This window comes from Haliotis rubra, unplaced genomic scaffold (assembly GCF_003918875.1).
Source record: "Haliotis rubra isolate DU_JTF1 unplaced genomic scaffold, ASM391887v1 Scf6, whole genome shotgun sequence".
NCBI lineage: Eukaryota > Metazoa > Mollusca > Gastropoda > Lepetellida > Haliotidae > Haliotis > Haliotis rubra.
This window is the reverse complement of record NW_025767301.1, coordinates 4531089-4557757: the sequence shown is the minus strand read 5'-3', so window position 1 is coordinate 4557757 and position 26669 is coordinate 4531089. Positions and strand designations below refer to the sequence as shown.

At 37.6% G+C, this 26669-nt stretch overlaps 1 protein-coding gene across 1 annotated transcript; it reads right to left on the bottom strand.

Moving 5' to 3' along the window:
• Positions 1-980: 980 nt before the first annotated feature.
• Positions 981-23570, bottom strand: LOC124255281 (transmembrane protein 179B-like). The gene is made up of 5 exons (XM_046689150.1): positions 23430-23570; positions 5639-5832; positions 3230-3376; positions 2298-2385; positions 981-1485 (listed from the first exon to the last, which is right to left on the bottom strand). Exons 1-5 carry the CDS (start codon positions 23532-23534, stop codon positions 1297-1299), a joined length of 723 nt encoding a protein of 240 aa, XP_046545106.1. The 5' UTR covers positions 23535-23570; the 3' UTR covers positions 981-1296.
• Between the last annotated feature and the right edge of the window lie 3099 nt (positions 23571-26669).

Below are 26669 nucleotides of genomic sequence, written 5' to 3'. Positions count from 1 at the left end.
ACGTCATGTAGGCTGAACACCAGGGCTCCAGATAAGGGCCGTATTGGCGTAGGTACGGATAAAATATATGCACGATACGGAAGGAAATAATTTAGAAAACGTAGCAGATTAATACCACGACAATGGTGTACGATCTTAGAGTCATTTACAGACATATTTATCTGAAAAGGTATTGTTTTATTGTTTATTGACCTGTTTACACAAGACTAGCAATGTTGTGGTGCATACATGAAATGAAACACAACATTACTGATACTCCATTAAATTCCATTCAGTACTCTAAATGTACTTTCCGTACTCCTGTATTGAAAAAATAAGAAGTATGTACTCCTCATGTTGAAAAATTATCTGGAGCCTTGCTTAACATGGTAAAAAGCTATGATCATATGATTATGGCACTAAAGGGACACAACTCTACACAATGATTCACCATGAATTTTGACCACAACTAAGACCTTACACAATGTCCTTATCCTAAAGATGTTAAACCAGTTAAAGTAAGAAAAGACATTTTTGGAACATCTCATATGTTAAAGAATAATACAAGATTAAAAGGTAAGGAATGTTGTTGTTTTTGCACAATGTCATATTCCTGACACTAAACCAAGTCACTAAAGATGTGACAGTTCACCAGTGTATAGATCCACTGTGAATTACACCTGACAACATGTCTACCCATGTATCAATTCATGTTTTAGACTGTATATTTCTTTCAAACTGTTATCCCACAGGTGAATATTACTATCAAAACAAGTTCAAATTTAACACAAGGCCAGACCAATTTTATTTCTTGTTTTACAGATTTTTGTCCTCAGAAAACCTAAAGGCAGGAGGGAAAAATTAAATAAAATAAAATCACCAGTCAAAGTAATATTCCTTCTAAATACTCAAAGTGTGTTACTTTTGGCAATTTATGAAGTGTATATGGGGCAAAAAACAATCTAATAACAAAATTTCTTGTATGTTTACATTTTTGGCCAATAAAAAAACATTAGGATTTTATTTTTTGAGCGGGGAAAATCAGTTTTTATTTTTTTTCTTATTCTTGAAAAAATATGACAGGCGGATCCGTAAAACAAGAAATAAAATTGGTCTGGCAATAGTTAGATATGTACAGGTTGATAGCAACAACCACTTGTTAGACCAGCACCATGGAATGTGAACATCACACAGCACTACTTAAGTACGGTAATATCATGACTCTAGTACCACAATAAGTGTTGATACGTGAGGCAGGCTAATTGTAATCCTCCCACTAGACACAAGATCATGTGATGTAATTATTTCAAATCAGCATCAAGCTGTAGATTGTATTGATGCAAAGTTCTCCAAGTCTGCTGGAGTCTTGGAGTTGCCTGGAGAGTCTACGCTGGGTGCTGGGTCGTGGAACTGGTCCTTAGATCTCAAGGGCCGGTTCCGAATAAATCGAAATATTCCCAGGATAACCTGAACTGACCACACCAAAAACGATGTCCATGTTGCGGTCTGTGAAACAAACACATAATTAAATTGGTTGCCTAGGGATTAAGGTTAAAGTGCTTGATGCAGCCCTATATATTCAGTTAGATAATCCGACGTCAGACAGTAATATTCAAGCTAAATAATCAGGCCTGGAAAACACATTCCCTTGACTGACATTGTATCCCAATTGTGTTGATCGATGCTCATGATGTCAATCACTGGATTGTCTGATCCAGGTTTGATTATTTAAAGATCACTATCATAACGTTGGAAAATTGCTGAGTGCTCTGTGTGAGTATTTTTTAGTCACATCTGCAGTATTTCAGCCATATAGTGACTAAAACTCAGAAGATAAAAACCTGTTGCTGACGGCAGTAAAAACAACTAGAATACCATAAATGTAGATGTAAAACTAGCATGTAATTCTAAAACTACAGTAAGTTGGGTCTGAAGCTGCTTTGAACAATATTTTCAGTTCTATCAGGCATTTCATCTTAAAGTGTGATTGAAGTTAGTTGTGAGGTTGGTCGTTCACGTTCACCACCTGCAGGGTTTAGGATTGAAAGATGCTTCAGTCACCCCGATCGACACAACTCTGCACAGTAAACAATGACATTTGATGTTTCAGTTATAATGACTGATCTATTGTTTAATCAATCTCTTCAGTACTTTCTATTACAGCAATACAAACAAAATACTAATAGTCAAATTCTATCTTCAAATATCAGTGTAACTTTTTCATTTTCAGATGGCTCAGATCAAAGTCCCTAAAACCTCATAACTGAGGTATTACAAGGTTTAAGACTATATCAGTCTCCTATTTGGTATAAACTCACCTGGGTTACTGCGAGATAGGTGTAATAGGTGTCCGTCGTGTAGTCAGTGCCATATCTGTTCCAGTCCCACTGCTGTCCATCTGCACAGCTGGAAGGAAACTCAAGACATTGTATATCTGCTGACACGAGGCAGGTGTTACTTTATCATTATAAGATATTTATATAGCGCACATATCCACGCAACTAGTACATGCTCAAGGTGCTGGTTTTTCCCTTGAACATTGGATGTCAATCTCAACAGCACTTCATATTATCAATCTCAGGAGCGATGGGGTAGCCTAGTGGTGGTTAAAGTGTTCGCTCATAATGCCGAAGACTGGGTTCAATTCCCCAGATGGGTAAAATGTGTGAGCCCATTTCTGGTGTCCCCCGCCACGATATTGCTGGAATATTGCTAAAAGCGGCGTAAAACCATACTCCTTCATTCATCAATCTCAACTCCCTGGGAGTATACAACTTTTGCCTATGGGTCCATTATATAGTATATAACCTATAGCGTACAACACTGAAAGAGTCTGCACACAAAGTTGACTCCAAGGTTTAAACAGCCTGTCACAGGTGGGCTCGATCCTGGCATCTCCAAGCTTGCTGGATCACTAGCCCGGCATAATGGCGAGTTGGAAAAAATTCTGTATGAGGATTTGGTCCCATCTACATAAAGCTTTCAGCTAGGGTACTAATATATTACTCTATTAAAGATTTTGGTAAAGGTAAAATTCTGTACACAGAAGATCAGCAACAGTACGTGCTGTATTCAGCCTTTTAAGAAAGGTATATTTCTGTACCTGATTTTTTGGCAAACATCTGTATTCATAATTTCAGCAAAGGCAGAATTCTGTATTCACAATTTCGGCAAAGGTACATTTCTGTATTTAAGATGTCAGCAAAGGTATATTTCTGTAAACAGGATTTGGGTAAAGGTACATTCTCACCTTTTGACACGAGCACCCTTCTCGTTGCCGCTGAGCAGGCCGTCACAGAAGACCTTAAAGCCAACACTGATCATACAAGAGGATATGAATATTATGACAGTCATCAGGGCATTCACAAGTATGAAGGGCATCACCCACATCTGGGACCTGAAACAACAATCAGAATAGTTACACAGCCTATGTTACCTGGAACAACAATCAGAATGGTTACAAAGCCTATGTTACCTGGAACAACAATCAGAATGGTTACACAGCCAATGTTACCTGGAACAATTAGAATGGTTACACAGCCTATGTTACCTGGAACAACGATCAGAATGGTTACACAGCCTATGTTACCTGGAACAACGATCAGAATGGTTACACAGCCTATGTCACCTGGAACAACGATCAGAATGGTTACACAGCCTATGTTACCTGGAACAACGATCAGAATGGTTACACAGCCTATGTTACCTGGAACAACGATCAGAATAGTTACACAGCCTATGTTACCTGGAACAACGATCAGAATGGTTACACAGCCTATGTTACCTGGAACAACGATCAGAATGGTTACACAGCCTATGTTACCTGGAACAACGATCAGAATGGTTACACAGCCTCTGTTACCTGGAACAATGATCAGAATGGTTACACAGCCTATGTTACCTGGAACAACGATCAGAATGGTTACACAGCCTATGTTACCTGGAACAACAATCAGAATGGTTACACAGCCTATGTTACCTGGAACAATGATCAGAATGGTTACACAGCCTATGTTACCTGGAACAATGATCAGAATGGTTACACAGCCTATGTTACCTGGAACAACGATCAGAATGGTTACACAGCCTATGTTACCTGGAACAACGATCAGAATGGTTACACAGCCTATGTTACCTGGAACAACGATCAGAATGGTTACACAGCCTCTGTTACCTGGAACAATGATCAGAATGGTTACACAGCCTATGTTACCTGGAACAACGATCAGAATGGTTACACAGCCTATGTTACCTGGAACAACGATCAGAATGGTTACACAGCCTATGTTACCTGGAACAACGATCAAAATGGTTACACAGCCTATGTTACCTGGAACAACGATCAGAATGGTTACACAGCCTATGTCACCTGGAACAACGATCAGAATGGTTACACAGCCTATGTTACCTGGAACAACAATCAGAATGGTTACACAGCCTATGTTACCTGGAACAACAATCAGAATGGTTACCATGGTTACACAGCCTATGTTACCTGGAACAACAATCAGAATGGTTACACAGCCTATGTTACCTGGAACAACAATCAGAATGGTTACACAGCCTATGTTACCTGGAACAACGATCAGAATAGTTACACAGCCTATGTTACCTGGAACAACGATCAGAATAGTAACCCCACCTGTTACCTGGAACAACAAATAAAATGCTTACTACATCTCTGTTACCTGGAACAACAATCAGTGAGTGAGTGAGTTTAGTTTTACGCCGCACCAAGTCAGCGAGCCTGACCACCTGATCCCATTAGTCGCCTTTTACGACAAGCATGGGTTACTGAAGATCAATATTCTAGCCCTGACCTTCGTGGGTAGGAATAACTAATCAGAATGGTTACTACACCTCAGCTACCTTGAACAACATTCAGAATATTTACACAGCCTATGTTACCTGGAACAACTATTAGAATGGTTACACCTTCTCTATTATGTGGAGACCCGTGAAGGTCTGGGTTAGAATTGACCTTCAGTAACCCATGCTTGACGTAAGAGGCGACTAACGGGATCGGGTGGTCAGGCTCGCTGACACGTCATCGGTTCCCAATTGCGCAGATCGATGCTCATGCTGTTGATCACTATATTGTCTGGAACAGACTTGATTATTTACAGACCGCCGCCATATAGCTGTAATATTGCCACTCAAAGAAGCTGTAATAATGCTGAGTGTGGCGTAAAACTAAACTCACTCACTCACTCTATTATATGGAACAACAATTAGAATGGTTACATCGCCTCTGTTCATTATTCTTGGAGAAGAATAGGAACGTGTAAACTTTATCCAAGATGGAGGACATGTGTAGCATGACATGCAGGTATGGTCTGCAAGTAGCAATGATCACATTATCAGTGTAGGAAAGATAGCCCGTCCCAACGTCCGAGACGGGTGAATTTTGTGGAGGACGGGTTAAAAAAAAATATCTAGTCCGTCCTCATGTCGTGTCAATTTTAGCAAACCAATGACATATATATAATGATTATAACCTTTTTGAATATTTACTGCCGAAGGTGTTTTATTTATATTTGGAGGACAGGCTAGATTTTGGCAGGACTGGTAAAAAATTTGACCTGCCAGTCCTGTGGACAGGCTAGATTTTCTACATCTTTCCTACACTGACATTATGAAACAAAAAGGCTCCACTCACCCGATGTTTGGATCCTTCCTAGTCATTGCATAGCCATGGTATATTACCATTCCAAGGCTGTAGAAAATACACCCAAACACATTCAGATATATCGCGAAGTTGCAGTTGTGCATGTCTGTTGGCGTGTACCTAAAAAAGGTTTCATTTTGCCACTTTACGTCTCCATAGAGAATGCACTGCCCACCAAAGTTTATCTGAAAGAAAGAGTTTTCAATCTAGGCATCATCAGTCTATTGGTACGAGGTGTGTTGAACATGTGGTGTCACTGGATTTGATGAAAACTTCAAATACGTAAAAATACTTAAAGAACAATAAACTTTTTTTTTTGGTACTCTTTTAACTATTACATATGAAATATTTGTGGTCAGTCTTATGCGGAACACCAAATTCATTCTTTAAAAACTTGTGGTTAATTAGTACCAAGCGAATAAAAGTTGCCAAAAAGTCGCCTGCTTCACTCTCGCCCGCCAACGAAACCACAGACAGGTAACGTAACTCTGTCGCCAGAGCACTGCAGTGACGTCATATGAGGAACGATTTTCAGTTAGTTGTATAGAAAGTGTGTAGCAAGCTCGTCATTTTGATGATTTCTCGACATTAACGAAGACATGTCAAATCGTTGCGTTGTCGTTAATTGCTTCTAGAGGTCGGGCGATGGTGTCGCCATGCACAGATTTCCACAGGATCCTGCAGTTCGTGCAAAATGGGTTATGTTTGTGAGTGCGAAGTGAGCATTGTGGAAGCCTGAAACGATATCTTTCTTGTGTTCAGATCACTTCACGGAAGTTAAAGAATCAAAACTACTTACTAGTCCTAGTAAAATATGTATATGATTGATGACCATAAAGATTTTCCATGACATAGATTTTTCTCTCATCGGTTACAATATAATACTACATGTAACAAATTACGATTTCTGCCTCAACCTAAGCTTCTGGTCGAAATAGTTAACAATAATACTATGTAGTACATGGAGTATTATTTCTGCCTCAGAGCACCGAACAATAATACGCTAAGTACATGTAGTATTATATTGACACCGACCTATTGTTATGTTATAAACTATGTTATAAAGTCATCATGCAAAATCCTATTGGCCATCAATCAAATACATATTTTACTACCTATAGAAAGTAGTTTTGATTTTGTAACTTCGGTGAAAACAAACCTAAATAGCATTTATACTCAGACTGGCGGATGTTCGCGATAGAGCTACGCCATTTTTGAAAATTGTGAAGTCACGGGCTAAAGTCTGTTAGAATTAATGAGATTATGGTTTGTTTTCATCAAGTTAGAAAATCAAAACTACTTTCTACTCAGTAGTTAAATATGTATTTGAATCATAACCAAAAGCATTTTGCATGACACAACTTATTACATAACGATTTCTTCCACGGAAGCGAGGTGGGGGGTCGAAGTGACAATACTGTGCGCGAAAATGTCTTGCTACATTCACGTGGTTAACATGCACTCACCAGTATGTAGATACAGTCAACTCTCGATAATCCGACACTTGTACTAGTCAATGTACGTCTTTATGTTTGGTCTTATAATCATATTATAATTATATTATCATACTTGTATGCATTTTGAAACTAAATAAAAAGCAGACAATCTGCTGATACTTATAGTGCATTTATAACAGCACTGTAATATCTAGACATTATATAGTTTGCCAATGTGAATCGTAATTTGCACAGACGCCCTAGTGTATGTCTCATTACACTTCACGGCGAAAACAACGATTCTGTTGAATGCTATGACAAATGAATAAAAACAAAATGTAAATATTAAAATTAAAACATTAAATTTATAGGAACGATGTCAGGCTATTACCTTGTTCGAGGAATGTATCCCTCAATATCCACAAAAATGAGTGATATGCCATTCATCTGCAGCTGTTCCAAGTAATGTGTCTTTTAACAGTCTAGTATACGAAAAAGTGATATATCATTTCAGGTATGTCACATTGTTGTATAGTCTCATTGGTCACCCAAGATAGCACACCTGGCAACTGATTGCATAATGTCTGCCATTCTTTAAAAACGGTAATTTATTTAGCCAATAATGAGCAATCAATCACTGTATTGGCGGTTAATCCTTTGAAGGAAGGACGTTGTTTTTACGCAGACACAGACACGACAGAGTGTATTCAGTATAGATTAGTAAATCTACATACATAAACACCACCTTTTGACAAATCCGCTGTGTAAGATAAAAGTAATTAATCAATCAGCGTGTTATCGGTTAATCCTTTGATCGATGTTTATAATGTTGAATATTTACTCCAGACACAAGAAATGCCAATTGGGAACCTTTGTCGGGTAATCTAAGTGGTGTTACCACTAATTATACCTGTTATAAATTCATTAACAGGTGAATCAAGTGAATGATGACAAAAAACATGTGTAGGTTTATACCACATAACACGGGTTACAACGAGGGAGTATTAATTGCTGTATTGCATGCAATTTTAACACTGACACTGTTTTGAGAATACGGACAGAACTTCATTCTTGCATAAGAAATACATATAAGCATTTGCTGTGTGCTAAAACTGTATGTACCTATTTACCTAAGTAAAATTTCAAATTCTTCTAGCAATGGCAAAATAGGGTTGTTTAGTTTACCGATTCAAATAAATCAAATGTCAATTTTTAATATCATACGTAATAGACGTCATATTTTAATGACATGATTAAATATCGAGGTAAAAAAACACAGAAATGGGATCAATTTGGATCAGTCATTATACAAATAAGGCCTAACGACACCAACCGATTTTGACAAAATCGTCTATGAAAACAAATTGTAACTCGGAAACTAGGCAAAGCAGGAGACAAAATTATATGACAGTAGATTGTGAGAACATATAGCTTTCATTTTCCACAACAGTTGTCACAATTTCAGGTTTATACAAACCTGTAAACAAGATAATTTACCCCCTGAAATGTAGATGAATTCTGCATCGGCCCTCATATCTATTCCTCATATGACGTCACAGAGACGCCCCGCTCTGATTGGTTGAAATTTCGTTCGCGGGTGAGAATTGTGCACTGTTGTCAAAAAGGTCGATTTAAGTTGATTAAAGATCGAAGTGAGTAGTTTTAATGACGGGGTTTCATTTATAGCGATGCCAGTTAGTGATTTATGTATTTGTACCCCCCTAGAGTACATGTGATCTTTAACACATGAGAATGTGTAAACCACAGACTGACAGACAGATGAAAATCTAATTTCACAAAACATGATAATAAAGAATGGAACTAAAGAGAAGAATGAGTTAAGTTTTACACCACATTCAGCAATATGCCAGCTATATGGGGGCACAAAAGAGAAGAAGGGTACCTAATTTCATAAAATACTTTTGAAGGATTTCAAAGACTGCAACGTTTGATTCATATGCAAAGTTTCATAATACAATATGATATGGTTTCAGAGTAATCAGGGGTGGAAATAACTTTAAAATTGCTAGTGTACTCTGGTACAGTGGCACATGTAAAATCACTTGCCCTGATCATATTTCCACAATACAGTCCGTTTTTGTTATTTTTTAAATAAACAACATTATTAATATTGGAAAGTCAACTGGACACCGGCACAGCGTGATATACAAATTTGCTTGCCTGACAGAAATAAACACTGGACTCGGATGTCGGGCAATGGGTTATTTCCACCCCTGGTAATAACCACGAATTGAATACTGCATGTATTTGTTGCCAATGAACTATAAAAATCTAAATTTTGTTTAGAAATACCACCAAAAATTCATCATTTTATCACTTGTCGAGGTACTAATTAATAGGGGCGGTGGGGTAGCCTAGTGGTTAAAGAAGCGTTCGCTCATCACGCCACTGTGATATTGCTGGAATATTGCTAAAAGCGGCATAAAACCCATCTCACTCAATATCTCACTCACTAATAATTAATAATGAATTTGTGTATGAATTGTTACTCCATGATAACTCTAATGTAGGTGATGACATGTTTACTTTATAAAATGCATCAAAGCAATTTATTAAACAGTGTAGACAGCTCTTGTCTTAAGTCCTTATTACCTTAGGCTAGGGTTTATGTAAAAACATCTTTTAAACTACCGTATATGACCGTCTATAAGCCGAATTTTGAGGACCAAACGGGTATGTAGTATGTCTGTGAGGTGAGTTTTTATTACTTTACACTGGCGACTTTCTCTAAGCTGTTACTGATCATGATGAAACTAATATTCTATATTTTCCTAATATCTGAATCGTAATATATCGATTGTCATGGTAATAATTAATAAGGAATATTTGTATGAATTTTTACTCCATGATAACTTCATCAAGTGTTCGATACCTGTGCATAAAAAATTTAGTAATAAATGTTTCCAAGTTGTACTCCAGATATGAAATGTGACATACGGCAGGATGGACAAACAAAATTCCCAGTGCAGGGTTCCCACAGGCACGGCAGGCCAAAATTCCCTGACTTTTCCCTGAGAAGTATAGATTTGTCCCTGACCATTTAAGTGTAAAAACTGGCCTTCTTCCTCCCTTTCAGTCAGTCCTAACCACCCTGTTAAGATATTTCCTTCACACATATCATAAATACACCCAATATTTGTTAATTTATTACATTAACCAAAACATTGATATTTGTGATGAAGAAAATTTTCCTTGACTCTCCTGCCACAATGTTACATAATACTATTAGAAACATTTGACAGTGACCATCAAATATATATTCTCAGGTGAAGTCAGTAATATATCATCTGAAAACTTTGTACTTTATATTAAAGGCTTTTGACAAAGAGCATAAATGTGAAACTAATGATTTAATTGAATTGTTTCATTCAAAGTCAGGAACACATTTCTTCATTATCACAAAATGTTGTAAATATCAAAGGCGTATTTGGAAAGAATAAACATGCAAGATGTAACTTTACATTCAGTACAACCATGACAACTAGATTATGAACATCATTAAACCACTTTCAATTTTGTGAATAAACAGCAAATGTCAGAACATAGGGCATATTATAAACCTATGCTGTACTTTAACAATGAAACTTATATGGGTATTTTTGGCCAATATGGGCTTTCACAATTTGCAAGAAACCACCATAGCCATCATACTGTTTATAATATTTTGGAACAGTATACAAATGAATGAAAATTATCTATTAACATAGTTATCTTTAGAAGAGGTGGATCTGTTGCCTAAAAAGAAAAATGTTTTTGAATGGCAAACAGTTATCTATTGTTAATCACTATACCTATCTTGGATTAGTGTTTTTCCATACTAAACAAAAGTCATCAGAAGATGACAAATCCCCCAGCCCATACAAATATGAAAGAGCAAATCATCTGACAGTTACTTAAAGTTGAACTTCATTTTTTTTAGACAAATTCCAATATGTTTCAATGAAAACCAAGAAAAATAAAAATGACAAAAATATGTAAATAGCAAAAGGCACTGTTACGATGTAAACTGTAATAAAAACTCAAATTGTAATACTTGCAGCAAATTGTAATAAACTTGACGTAAATTGTAATAAAAACGTAAATTGTAATAAAAATGGACGTAAATTGTAATACGCAAATTGTAAATAAAAATTGACGTAACTTGTAATAATTTTCGTTGCGGTAAAATGTAATAAATGTTTACGTAAATTGTAATAACAGTTTTAATAACTCATAAATACACGGGTGTTTGTTTTTCGTTGCATTTCATACACCAAATAAGCTTGTTAGGGCGATAACTCAAGAAAGAAATGATGGATTTTGTTCAAATTTGGTACCAAGGTATATTGGCTGAGATTCACCGACACAAGTGAAATGGAGTGACCTTGAGATAATTTTCAAGGTCACAGCAAAAATCTGAGGGTTTTGCCAATATAAAGATTGTTAGCTGATAACCCAAGAATGAATTGACAAATCTTAGCTAAATGGCCTAAAATGATATTAGATCCTGATATATAATCGATATAAACTGTCCTCTGTATCATGTCTTTTCGCAAATATCTTTTGAGGTTTTGATATGTATACATAATAAGTGGGGGTGGGGTAGGGGTGGGTTTCTAACGGGTATATCTAACACACTTGCATGCATGTGTAGAGTCGGAGAGGTGGGTGGGTTTTTTAACGGGTATAACTACGAGGGACGTTCAAATAGTAGTCAGCCTCACCTAGAATATGATACAAATGCAGCTGTTTTTATGTTTCATTTTTCTACATATTATCTGTCAGCCTCAAGCAAGTTGGTTTTGCTATGTTGCAGCCTCATGATCCCCATTTTGTGAGACTTTGTATCTTGGCTTGGTACTCCCAAAAAACGTAAAATCTGCAATAAAATGCATCACAAACTTCAGGAAACAAAATATGCTATGTTTGAGATTTAGAAGCTAGAGAAGTCAAAGTTAGAATCAAACTTAGATATTAAACTGCACACTGGTGTCCCCCTGATGCGTGATGTTGCAATTTCAAAACTACAATCAGTCAAAACTACAATCTTTGTTCAAATGACTCCCCATTCTGTTTACTGAAAGAACTCGAGAAAGAAATGATGGATTTTGTTCAGATTTGGTACCAAGGTTTATTGACAAGATTTACCGACACCACTTGAATTTAGTGACCTTGAGGTCAATTTAAAGGTCACAGCGAAAGTGTAACAGTTTTGCCCATGCCAAGCTTGGTAGCCATGAACTCAGGAAAGTATACTGAGTCAAAAAAAGAAACTTCACATTCTTTCTTCAGGGCACTATAAAAGAACAAGAGATGGTAAGATGGTTAAATTGTTATTATTTCATTGCTGAGATCTGTGTGATGTACTCGATATACTGACAGTGCCATAATCAGTTCCATTAGGCTACACCACCGTTCCAAAACATGGGTATACAGAATGTCAAGTCACAAGTATAAAAATGCGAAATTTCTCAGTTCAATATCGTGTATGGCCGCCCCGCGCATTCACCACTGCCAAACACCGTCTCCTCATCGACTGCCTGATGCTTGTGAACACGTGGTTGGGGATTCTGAGCCATTGCTCTTGCAAGGCAGCGCCAAGTTCCTGCAAATTCTGAGGTTGGTTCCTAAGACCACGAAGCCTTCTCCCAAGTGCATCCCAAACGTGCTCTATTGGATTAAGGTCAGGGGACCTCGATGGCCAGTCCATGACGTTGATTCCAGCATTTTGAAGGAAATTTCGTGTCAACATCGCGGTATGCTGCCGAACATTATCATGCTGGAACTGTAGACCTGGGCCATGAGCCGCCATGAAAGGAACAAGTTCAGGGGTGAGCACCTGGTCCCGGTAAGCAGCAGCTGTGAGGTTTCCACAGATAACCAGAAGTCGGGAACAGTTGTTCCCACAGAAAGCACCCCACACCATGCAACTTCCACCCCCGAATCTGTCGACTTCCTGTACACAACATTGGGCATACCGTTCACGACGTCATCTCCAGAGTCTATGCCTGCCGTCCGCGAATCTGAGGGTAAACCTGGATTCATCGCTAAAGACGACTCGATTCCAGTTTCTCTGGGTCCATCGGAGGTGACGTTGGGCCCACAGCAGACGTTGGCGTTGATGAAACGGCGTCAATATTGGCCCACGATATGGACGTCGAGAATGGAGATTGGCAGCCCGCGAACCCGATTTTGAATGGTCTGTGAGGACAGTCGACCTCTAAACATCTCAGCCCTGGCTTGTGTAGCCGGCAGAAATCTGTCACGTGGGTGACGTAGGGCCGATTTGACAGTCTTCTGCTCATGACGTCCTGCGTGGGACGACCGACCTTGGGCGATAAGAAGTGGTGCCAGTTTGTGGTAGACGACCTCGCCAAGTCATACACAGTCACGACGGCTGCATCCCATTACTCTTGCGCGAAGTCAATAACTGATCTTCCCGCTTGCAACATGCCAGCGGCACGTTCACGTTTCACATTTGACAATCGTGGCATTTAAAGTACCGTTAGAACTGTGGTTTAAAAGGGTTTTTTCAATTCTTGAGGCCAATGCAAACACGTGCATATGAAGAAAACTTCGATGCGAAGATCACGTGATCGACTGCACGTGCAAAATCTGATTTGGCACTAACGTCATTTGCACGACGAATGGATGGGTTTGAGTGGGTTTTGCTAACGTATTTCTAGAGTCGAAAGATAGGGATCCCATTTCGGATACATAGATGTATCATCAGAGAAAAAAATTTCATTACTTTTAAAAATTACATTTTGTGAAGTTTCTTTTTTGACTCAGTATATAATACATGTTTTCCGTCCTTGAAGTCATTAACAAGAATTATGCATTTTCTGCAGTCACTTGTGAATTGAACTAAATGAAGGTTCATCTGATTAATGAGTATCGAGGAAATTATGTTCATCTATAAATTAGACGCAGCTTCATGTTTTTCAAGACATCTTTCCGGAATATGCGTCTGTGAAGGCGTTCAGATAATGACGATATTGCACAGTATTATTCATGAGATTCTTGTCAAAAGTAAGGTTGGATAATAGATCGATTTTATTCAGCAGTGTTGGCCCTGGGGCCTATAGTACGATTACAGTTTGATTACTTGCACGTGGTGCTAGTAACATATTAAGTTTCTATTGGTATTGAATGCATATTTCAGATAAAAGCTATGGTATTAATTACACAACATCTATATTGTTTGATGTTAAAAGATTTGGCAATGTGTGTTCATACATTACAATTTTTGACAGACTTGGCAAATAATTAATAAATGATATTGATAGCATCTTCAATGACTTGGCCATACAGTCATGACAAGTTAAGGAGTGAAAAGTGAGCCGATAGGTCTTGTGGGAATTCAAAGATTCATTAAGACTGTAGCCGTCTAAAGCGTAACTCTTTGTGTAATATTTATACATTTTCTATCCACGGACAACATGCTTCTAATATTAATATTATTTTCATGGATTCATCATATTTTATCTATAGCTGTGCTATAGTTTTTCATGAAAATGTCTTTTCTGTTGCTGGAATTGAAGTAAGTCCCACACAGAGCTGGGAACATATGTCTTTGAAATATAAATTATGCAAACGGTTGGAACCTTGTGTTCCAATACAAAATGTTACGACATTCGCATGCCTATGATAAACTATAGAGCTGGCCTCAACCATTGGCTGGATTACATTCTCTTCGTCAGCAGAGAAATTTCGACTTCTCTTTTTCCTTGGGGTGCAGGCGACATTTTGCATTTCCATTTTGGTAAACCGGAAGTAAACAGAAAACGGAACTATGGGATATATGGAAGCTAACCAGTGACGTTAACCACACTGTTAAACTTTGACGGCGACGTTAGCTAACGGCATGACTAACCATGTTTTGAACAACGCATATTTAACGTTCGGTTACCTAACAGCCCGGTTAAGGATTTATCCGGCCGTTAGGAGTTAACCGGCGGTTAAGATAACCGAGTATTGAACAACCGGGCCCAGATAGATAGTTAGTTAACCAACTGAGTACGTTTCCACGAACACCATCATTTTCTAATTTGTGCAATAAACCTTTATGCCATGCCCTGTAAAAAGCTTTTGAAATATCACAAAACAGCATACAGTAAAGGTGGTGATTATCTAGGACTGAGCATATATAAATGTCTATGTTGAGATGTAGTAGAATGACTAGCAGTAAAACCTGAATGGAATTTACTTAAAATGTTATGTTCATGGAAATGGTCGTGCACATGTTTTACCATTATTCTTTCAAGGATTTTCCAAAGGATAGGTATTAAACTAATAGGTCTGTAATTAGTTGGGAGGGATGCATTTCCTTCTTTCAAAATAGGAGTAAGATTACCCGTTTTCCACAATGTAGGAAATACAGTCACTCAGTGATATATTATACAACAAACAAAGAGGTTCAGCTATAGATGTACCAACACTCTCATGTTAATGCCATCAGGTCCACTAGATTTGTTTGCTGGTAAGGTCTTATCAGATACCTCCTTTTCGGTTACAATGACATTTGTTATACTGTTAACACAGCGATGGCTAACAGGTGGCAAAGTCTTGCCGCCATCAGTAATATTTGAAACAGATACAAAATATTCATTTAATGTTTGAGCTTTATCCAAATCTGTAAAAACTGAAGGTATCCCAGAATCATCAGTGACAAGAAGGGGAATGGGTCCCAATGAAGTAGTAACCACCTGACTGAGTAGACTGAAGTGATAAATAGTTATCAAAAATAGATTAAAAGTTTCCCTTGGCTATTCTTTTCAGATAATTTACTTTATTCCTTTGCTTTTTGTATTTAAATAGCTCAGAAGTATTCAGAGATCGAAATGCTTTTTTCCTTACACGTTCTCATTTCTTTTAAGCATGTTACGAGGGCCGTTGAAAAACTAGTCGAAACTAACTATATTCTCGATGTCCAATGTTTGAAAAATGCTTCCATTTTATTTTGAAGGAATCACTAGCAAAGTCATATCCAAAATTCCATGTGGGTAATGTGGTTAACGAGATATTAGTCATCACAACATTGGGGTATTATGTTTCTTGCAAATTTGCAGAAAATGGAAAACAATCTCCTATTTGGTATCTAGTAATAGTAATAGACCTTTATATGGCGCTCACATCCAGGCACATTGCCTGCTCACGGCGCTACGTACATTACTATCCCCGATCATAGGACACTATCATAGTTTCCGATACTTTTTCAACTCCGTGGGGACTGTACAGCCATGCTGCCATGAACTAAATACTCACATTGCCAGCACATACTCACGGGTACGCATGTTACAGCTGGGTGAACTGAGACAGTGTAGATCTAAGTATCTTGTCCAAGGATACTACGCAAATGTGCCAATCTCGGGAACCGAACCTCGGTGCCTCCTCAAAACAGGGCCTTCAGCGTGATAGGCAGACGCCTTACAACTGCACTATTGCACTATCTCTTGGATAATGGTATACCCTCAGATAGTATCATATAAAATATGTTCAGCATAGTATTGGATGACTTCCCGTCATCACCAACATTCAAAGATTTGGATTGCTTGATTTACATTTAGACGGGGACTGTTTGTTTTTTAGGACACCCTCATTTCAAATTTTCAAAAACATTGTGTCCAGATATACAACATATTGAAAGCTGACACTTTAATATCTAAGTTTGACTTTTACCAACATACAACATGTTTTTTGCATATTTTGTTTCAATTGGTGTTGGGGGATTCCCGCCAATACACCGTGATATAAAATTGGATCAAAATCTATTAATTCTTTCCTAAGTTCGCGGCTACCAAGCTTGGCATGTGCAAAACTGTTACACCTTTGCTGTGACCTTTAAAATGACCTCAAGGTCACTAAATTCAAGTGGTGTCGGTAAATCTCGTCAATAAACCTTGGTACCAAATCTGAACAAAATCCATCATTTCTTTCTCGAGTTCTTTCAGTAAACCGAAGGGGGAGTCATTTGAACAAGCGATTGTAGTTTCAAATTGCCTTTTTGTGCAGTTTAATATCTAAGTTTGATTCTAGCTGACCTCTACCAATCTCAAACATTCAAAAATGTTTCTTGCATATTTTGTTTCCTGAAGTTTAATTTGTGATGCATTTCATTGCTAGTCAGCTAGGCTATTCCATTTGTCCGAACCACAACATACGGAGACAGATCATTTAGCAGACCGGGTGCTGTACTCTGGAATTGATTACCTGAAAATGTCAGATTACAAATGTCTAATTTGATTTGATTTGATATACCCGTTAGAAACCCACCCCCACCCTACTTTATATTTATACATATCAAAACCTCAAAAGATATTTGCGAAAAGACGTGATACAGAGGACAGTTTATATCGATTATATATCAGGACGAATATCATTTTCGTCATTTAGCTAAGATTTGTCAATTCATTCTTGGGTTATCGCGCTAACAATCTTTATATTGGCAAAACCCTCAGATTTTTGCTGTGACCTTGAAAATTATCTCAAGGTCACTCCATTTCACTTGTGTTGGTGAATCTCGCCAATATACCTTGGTACCAAATTTGAACAAAATCCATCATTTCTTTCTTGAGTTATCGCCCTAACAAGCTTATTTGGTGTATGAAATGCAACGAAAAACAAACACCCGCGTATTTACGAGTTATTAAAACTGTTATTACAATTTACGTAAATATTTATTACATTTTACCACAACGAAAATTATTACAATTTACGTCAATTTTTATTCACAATTTGTGTTTTACAATTTACGTCAATTTTTATTACAATTTACGTTTTATTACAATTTACGTCAAGTTTATTACAATTTGCTGCAAGTATTACAATTTGCATTTTTATTACAATTTACATCGTAACAGGCACCATTTTAGGTTCTGTTTGATATATCTGCAAAGTTTTGTTAAAAACATTGAACCGTTTTTCCAGTTATGCTCCGGAAACAAAATGATTACGAATGGACGGACAGACAGACAGGCAAGGCGTCGACTATATCCCCTGCATTCATGCTAAGAAGGCTCTTATCAAATTTATGTCAGTTTCCCAGAATTTTGGAATTTTAACCTGGAAAATATGTTTCATTTTGTTTGATTCACAAATCCAACCGATTGTGCTTCATAGAAGAATATGTCTGTTATGTCACCCGGCTGTAGAAGATAAAATTCACATTATGCTGATTTAAGAAAACAATACATGCCAAATAATTATCTGTAAAAATATCCTTCAAGTGACTTTGTTTCCATTCTATCCTCCAGAAATGAAAATGTAATATATGTAATCTAGGGCTTTAAAACATGCTGTTATGCTTAAAAGCAATCTCTTATCTGAACTGTAATTTATTTCATGAAACGTCTGTAACATGTGCTGCTTCTTTGACTTTGACTACTACCATACCTGATTAGCGACATTCTGAGTCTTATTTTTCCCTGACCAAAACCCTAAATTTCCCTGACTTAAATCCCAAATTCTCTGACTATTCCCTGACTTTTGAAAACATATCAAAATTCCCTGACCTGTGGGAGCCCTGCATTTCCCCCTCCCATTTCATGGTGGGGTATAATAAAACTTCACTGTTACACAAGTAGCATATGATCACATTTCATCCTGACTATGCACACATTCCCCAGTGTGTTTGAGTATAGAAACAACTTCAGTCATCTTCAATAAATGCATGATCAGATCTGTTATCTGTGTATTTCAACGGCTGTTGCCTTGGCTCAGAAAAAAACAGTTACCAATTGGATATTTTGAAATTTATTAGACCAATAGCAGGTACCAGGGCAGTAAACTTTGGCACCAAAGGCATAATCATACTTCAGGCTTTCATGTACTGGTTCATCTTGTCAAGACTTATTATTTACAATGATGACATATTTCCGACAGCTGCATAAACTTGACACCTAGCTTTCACTTACTCATTCCATATCAGTGCCATGATATATTACACTAAGCCTCTCGTTAGTATGCAATAGACTTCAACATGAATAATAAGTGGCTGGCATTTTCGAAGTTAGTAATAGGAGCGAGCGAGTATGTTTTTACGCTGCTTTTAGCAATATTCTAGCAACATCACGGCAGGCGACACCAGAAATGGGCTTCACACATTGTACCCATGTGGGGAATAGAACCAGGGCCTTCGGCTTTAAGGATTTTTAAAAAGGTTAAACACTATGCATTTTTATTACATAATGCCATTCAAACATGAATATATACCACATTAGTCTGTCTCACAGTCCCTGAACCACATTATTTTCCCTACTGCCAAGCCCTCTCTGCAGTGCTAAAGCCCTAAATAAAGCAAGTCTAGATTTCCTCAGGTTCAGGTTCTGAATCTCTGGTCTCCCTAGGGCTCCTTTTCAATATAAATGGGCTTGTTTGTTACTATCAAAATTATATATATTCAGAGATTAAGCCTTAGTCTAATACCACATCTGCACCATCCATTTACGAAAACTAGTCGTAAAAATTATATGCACCAAAACTAAAACCACTTTAGCCCCGGCCATTCGTATGCATATTTTTATTTTAAGCATTCGTATGCATATTTTTATTTTAAGCGGTCTGCCATCTGTGGGTGTGACGCCATACCCGAGAGTCCGCTCAGCGTGTTGACATTTCAGTAGTGTATACGACATCGAGTTGTAAGTGACACGAAGCGCAATATTTTGAATAAAGCGTTGTTTTGATTATGTATTGGAAACTGAACTGCACTTCGAGGTTTGATGATTATCCAACTGCCTAAACAACACAGATGTACAATGAGGAAGGGCATAGATTGTTTACTGTAGTCGTGCGGATTTTGTGAACCCCTCCACGCACGGTCAATTGTGTTCAAAGAAGTGCTATGAAAGAGCCCTGACTGACTGACTGACTGAATTTGGTTTTACGCCGCTTTAAGCAATATTCCAGCAACATCACGGCGGGGGACACCAGAAATGGGCTTCACAAATTGTACCCATGTGGGGATTCGAACCCGGGTCTTCGGCGTGATGAGCAAACGCTTTAATGAAAGAGCCCTAACCTCTGGTGAAATATGGATACGATTAGGCAAAGCTTGAACTTTATAAGGATGCTATATATCGGGCACTCCTTTCGACATTCCAAACAAACACAGAGGCCGAAATGTCAACTTGGGACTGAGACCGAGAGAGTTGCATTCCGGACGCGACGCTGGTTGCAGGTGAGTTTTAAGATGTAGTTGTTTTGGAGCAACACAAACACTCCAGTACTAGCTAGCTGTATAAAGAAATAGTTGATGGAAAAGTACGTCATAATTTGCGCTCATGTCCTATTTTCGATCAGAGATATATTTTCACAGCCACTGTTACTGTTACCCAGTATGGCCAAGTCATCTATTTCCCGAGACATCACATGAATGAAAACAACGTAAATACACTAGAAGTGACCAAGACTGGAGAACCCACCTGGGCAATCAGCTACCCCTAAGCCTAAACCAAGAGGCCAAGCCAGTGAACAAGAAACCAACACATGGTAAATATAATTCAGACAATCAATAATCTTTTGTTGAACTGGTGCACTCCAGTTTGAAAAAAACCCACACTGTTCCTATTACTGCATGTTTTTCCCAAACTAATGAGTCAACACTAAGTCTTGTTTGCAAAGACACTGGTTTTAAATCATTATCTATTTTCCCTCTCAGCATTTGTTAAGACAAAAGTACTTACTTTTTTAGTGCAGATTTCAAAGAAAATTATTATTATGGTTGCCAAAACAAAATATACAGATATTGTGTCACAAAATGTCTCTAATTCAATATAAAATCTATTCACAGAGTATGTGGAATTCCTACTCAGGGCCATTCTCTAGAGAAGAAACATGTTTCCTTCCTACAGACTTGCAGGACACAACAGCCTATTTTTCCTGGATATTCTGCCAGACACTTTCATTATGACTAGTAAACAGGAACTGGTGAATTCACTGACATTAAGATATAAAATTAAATCATGTTATGTGTCTAGGGTGTGAACTGAAACCAGTTGTGCCTATGTCTTAAGGTCTATTGTATTCATCTGTTTGAATCCGGGGACTTGTTCAGATGGTAAATGTTTCCAAATTGCAGTCACCATGCACTGTGTCACATGGTGTTATTGGAGATCAATCTTGTTTTCTTAGGTTTTTACAAGTCCATCCAGTTAATTATAATTTACACGCAAGTCTTTGCCTTCATGATGTTGGTGTACACACTGTATTCATTAATTGTCATAAACAGTTTGTATGCAAATAAATTATTTGCTTAAATTTTGTGTGATGGTTTCTTGATTTGATCGATCGTCTTTCTTTGGGACTGATCACACTTTACGCATTACTACTAGAACACAATGAAGAATTTTCTTTTTCACTAGCTGACAGTTAAAGATATAGACAAAGATTTGTCAGTTCTATTTTTTTCATCTATATATATTTATTATATCTATTATCAGCTGTTAAGGAGGTTACAGGTCTTTATCATTTTATGTATATTTGCAGATTTATATGACTAAGTATCACGACAAATAACCGATGCTTTACACGTGAATGGAAATCGAAAATGTAATAAAACTGATGTTTGATGCACCATATCAGAGACGATACACCTAACTTCTCCTAAAACATATACTAACGAATTTAGGGTACTTCTGTACTGTATACAGTTGTGAGATCGAACTTATCGACTTCGAATAACAGTACGATTTCATCACCATACTTAAACCTTTACGGACAAATTTAGCAGAAGACGCATTTTATGAAATAAAGCTGAAAGTTACTTAATAACCTTCATAAAATCATGAACCTTGAACGTAACTATTTCAGTGTTTACCTTCCCATACTGATGTATACCGGAAGACAGGCTCAACACATTGATCGAACATTGCCGTTATCATGACTGCAAATGTTACCGTGACAGCGGAAAAATTAATTCAGAATCTACCATAATCAGTTTTCCATGAACATGTGATAGGCAAGTGGCTTGCATACCAGTCTGCAGTAGGTCTATTCCAAACATAGTCATAGTCGGGATCGTCCCACGGCTGTATGTTGTCAACTGGTGGAATCGTCGTTAATATTCCTCTCGGTCTTGCCGCTAGAAATATTTCAATTTAAAAATGTTGCATGTATGTGATATTATCTGTATCTAGTATGCCATCCAAATCCAGGTTTGACGTCATGGATTGATTTATTTGCTAAACTAGAAGCAGACCTCAGTAAGCGAACAGGCTCTGTACCATTGTATTTTCCGTGTGTTGATGTAGCGACTCTCGGGTATGATGTCACGTGACCACGTGACCAGCTAGCTCATTATCTTGCGTAATCGCAAAATGCTTTCGAGGGAGGTGCGTTTTAGATTCCTAATACAAGCTGTATAATGACATATTACCGTTTTTAACTGTATTTTGTGAATATTATATATACCCAGGGATTCATTAAGAGCGAAAATAAATAATGTGAAGTAACCTTTTTAAAAATCCTTTAACAATCACTAGGCTACCCCATCCCATGAGTAATAAGAAAAGTGAGTAATAAGAAAGGCAAGATACTTTATGGATGAAAGTTTATTATTTTATTTTGCCTTTAATGAACAAAATGATTTCCTGATTTTGGGTGATCAATGCATACCGGTAGTATGTTCCCACAGCTTAAAATAACATTTACTCACTCCAAATGTGTGTCAAAATAAAGTCTTTGTTTTTCAGGAAATAAATTAAGAAAGCAAGATTCATACAGATTACAAAGAGCCTGATTCCTTTAACTTCTTCTTTTAAAATTCATAAACAATGTAATAAATCTGCATCTTATGTAATGATAGTAACAACTTACTATTTGTCAACAGATTTATTGCCATAACTTAAAACTGGTGAATTCCCAAAACACAACCTGGTAAAACTTACTTCCTACATCATGACATTACTATCAGTTAGACATTTAATGCATTTGGTGATATGTGCATAGCGTTGTTAAAATATTTCACCTCAGATCATAAATCTTACATTCTATAATAACAAACTCGACGTATGCGAGACTGTTTTAAAGAATATTTGTCTCATGGTCTTTCACACACAAAATATTTATTGAAAATTGTTCCCCGATTAGGATAAATCGCATTCAAAGCAAACTGTTGCAATCTTTTGAACACAGAATTTATGAAAAGTGTCATACTGAGCTCCTTCACAATGTCTATGATTACAGTGAATGTCTGGATTTGTTTGACAACACCAACATAACGCTGGTGATACCTTATCTACAACCAAACAAAATGAAGAACAACCGAGAGGGGCGTCACCATGACCCTACGGCCCCAAAGTTATTGTTCGTAAAATTCGCAAGAATACATGGATGACAGCACCTACCGTGGTAACCCCGAGTGGTATGGACACAGCAAAACCAATTACAAAACTTGCCAAGTACAGGATTCCCTGTACAACAAGCTGAATGTCCAACACGAGGAACGGCATGTTGACAGCTCCTAGATCTAGATGATCTTTTGCCGTCTTCTTATAATGAGAGTAAGGGGAGGCAACTCTTGTCTTACGCCGTCGACAAGGAAATGCAAAGGTGTTGCGAAACACTAATGCATTCCTTTTAGTCAAGTATGTTGATGTGATAAAATTATTGTTTAAGGATAGAAACGTATCGTTTAGATTGGATTCTAATTTGTGTGCATAACTGAAGTTGTCTGACAAATTATACCATTTTAGATTTTCCGTGTTTGATAGATTCTATGCCTATCTGGCTTTCAATAATTTTCCGTATTATGATCAAATTGATATTGGAAATTTAAAGCGGTTTCCTCACATGTACTAGTATCAGACTGACTGACTGAGTTTAGTTTTACGCCGCTTTTAGCAATATTCCAGCAATATCACGGCGGGGGACACCAGAAATGGGCTTCACACATTGTACCCATGTGGGGAATCGAACCTGGGCCTTCGGCGTGACGAGCCAACGTTTAACCACTAGGCTACCCCACCGCCCCACTAGTATCAGATGGATGAATACCAAGCATAGCGTGGCATAACAAGAATCTGGTGGAGAAAAATAAAATATTGAAGTAACTTGACCAGTTGATATAACTATTTCAATTATCAAAATGTTTTTAGATAGTACAGTACAGATTTCAGTCAAGATATTATACATCATACGTCTGATATGTACAGTGACTAAGTGAAGATTGTTTAACACTACATCAGCAATATTACAGCTATTAAAAACCAGGCTATCACACAGTCAGCAAGGTCAAAATGATAACGAACCAACCTAACAAATCTGGACAACGCAACTATCAATACATGTGGTGTAATCGTAGGCTAAAGACATGTTTTATCATGATCCATATCCAACATGCAAAGATTTTCATTATTTCATAACCTGACACATGTACACTTTATTCCTGAAGGGGCGGTTGGGTAGACCAGTGGTTAAAGGGTTGGCTGAAGACCCGGGTTCGATTCTCCTCATGGGTACATTGTGTGAAGCCGTTTTCTGGTGTCCCCCACCGTGATATTACTGTAATATTGCTAGAAGCTGCGTAAAACCCAACTCACTCACTCATTTATTCCCGAATGACATGTGGACACAATCAAGAGTTGCTGAAATCTGAGAATGATTTCTTGACAGCATCCTTCATTTGGTAAATTCGACGCTATAGTTACATGAAGATTATGCCGTAATACCCACTGGGCTCCATTGTGCATGTTATCATGGGGAGTTAAGATATGCTACGTTTTCTGTTCGGATATATATTTGTAAAACATGAAATGAAATAAATTTTGGTTAGGTTTACAAATTCAATTATTTGTCATCACTAGTTTTGCAGAGCTAGCACGTTGCCAAGGTCTTGAGACGCCATTTTGAGTTATTATCTTTAAATAATTATTGTTGTCTATTTTATGGGGTGAAATATAACATCCCTCAAACACAGATACTGACAATGAGACTGTGGGACTGTGAGTGTTAATGTCACAATTAGAGAGGATTTATCTAATCTTCACTTCTTCAGGACAAAACGTATGAGCCTGATTGATATGAATCTGAAAATGCATAAAAAAAGAACACAACAAAGCTGTGTGATCAGCAGCCATTTTGTTTTTCTTGCTCAGCAGGAACTCCCTCATTTGCTTTCCCCTAGAACAGTAAAGTGTGTGTGGGTGAAGAGCAAGACAGTGGCCAATGAATACAATGCATTGCTGACAAAATACTTTGTGAGAGCTTAGGACAAATATGTCAGAACTGAAACACAGCAGTTGAAACAAATTAGGGAGAACTATCAGACTGTACTTAGTGTGTAATGTTGCTGCTCATGGTGAATAGGGCCAATCCTCTGTATAAGGCTCACATTTTGCTACACCTACACTAACCAGCCTTGAACTAGTTCTGCAGTTCTTGCAATCTTATATTACTTGATTTTGATTTTCATCAATTTGATTGGATGGCTACTCATAATAAACCAATCAGAAATCAAGTTCCAAACCAACCTCGATATTTGGTAGGTGATATATTATGAGAACTACTTGAATGGTTGGTGGTGTAGGTTTACAGAAATGTAAGCTAAATAAGATGAATCTTATTCATATTGTCCAACATCTGTGCATTTCCTTGTCAATTCTGAGGATGCAGTGATAGTCAGTGCAGTGATAGTGTGATTTGATGATGCTGATTTGTTGTGTGACAATATTTCCTGCAAACAATTTGGACAAGTTGCATTAGTTTCCGCTGGCAAGTTCAAAGCCTAAAGTGTCTGTTTATTCAGAATTCTATTTATTCAACTTTGGTGATTCCAACATCATTATTATGCACCTTTCATTATTACCATCATCAATGGATCAGTGTGCACTCCATTTTCATTTTGGGCGGTGGGGTAGCCTAGTGGTAAAGCATTTGCTCGTCACGCCAAAAACCCGGGTTTGATTCCCCACCTGGGTACAATGTGTGAAGGCCATTTCTGCTGTCCCCCGCCATGATATCGCTGGAATATTGCTGAGAGCTGCATAAGACTTAACTCACCCACTCGTTTTCATTCTCGTCCATCAAGATTGCATACAACCCAGGTGCTATGTTAACAGTCGAATAACTACCTTCATCCAAACTATGTCAGATGATCACACTGACCAACTGAAGTGGGTCAATATTGTTGTGAACATGTCGATAGATAAAGTATTAGCAAACACAATCCTATACAGGACTTCCTAAGATTAGGGTATCCGAGTTAAAGTGTTCGCTCTTCACCCATAGGATCAGGTTTCGATATCCCACATGGGTATAGTGTGTGGTGATATTGAAGGAAAATAGCTGAAAGTGGCATCAAGCACCACTCACATACTTCCTAAGATCAATATTTATAGTCCATTTCTCCATCATCACACTATTTGGTCATGATAGTTGGCCTTGTGGTTAACTTGACTCCCTTGCTATTAGCATGGAACTATTTTGTGATTCCAGAGTTAATTTAATGCTGCCACATTATGTCAGTCATATCACAGCATTTCAGTTGAACGAAGCATGAAAGCCTTAAGTTCAAATATCTATGTTTACTACTTGGGTGAAACTCTCTGTGGTCCCGACAAACCAAGAAATATATTTTGGCTAATCTT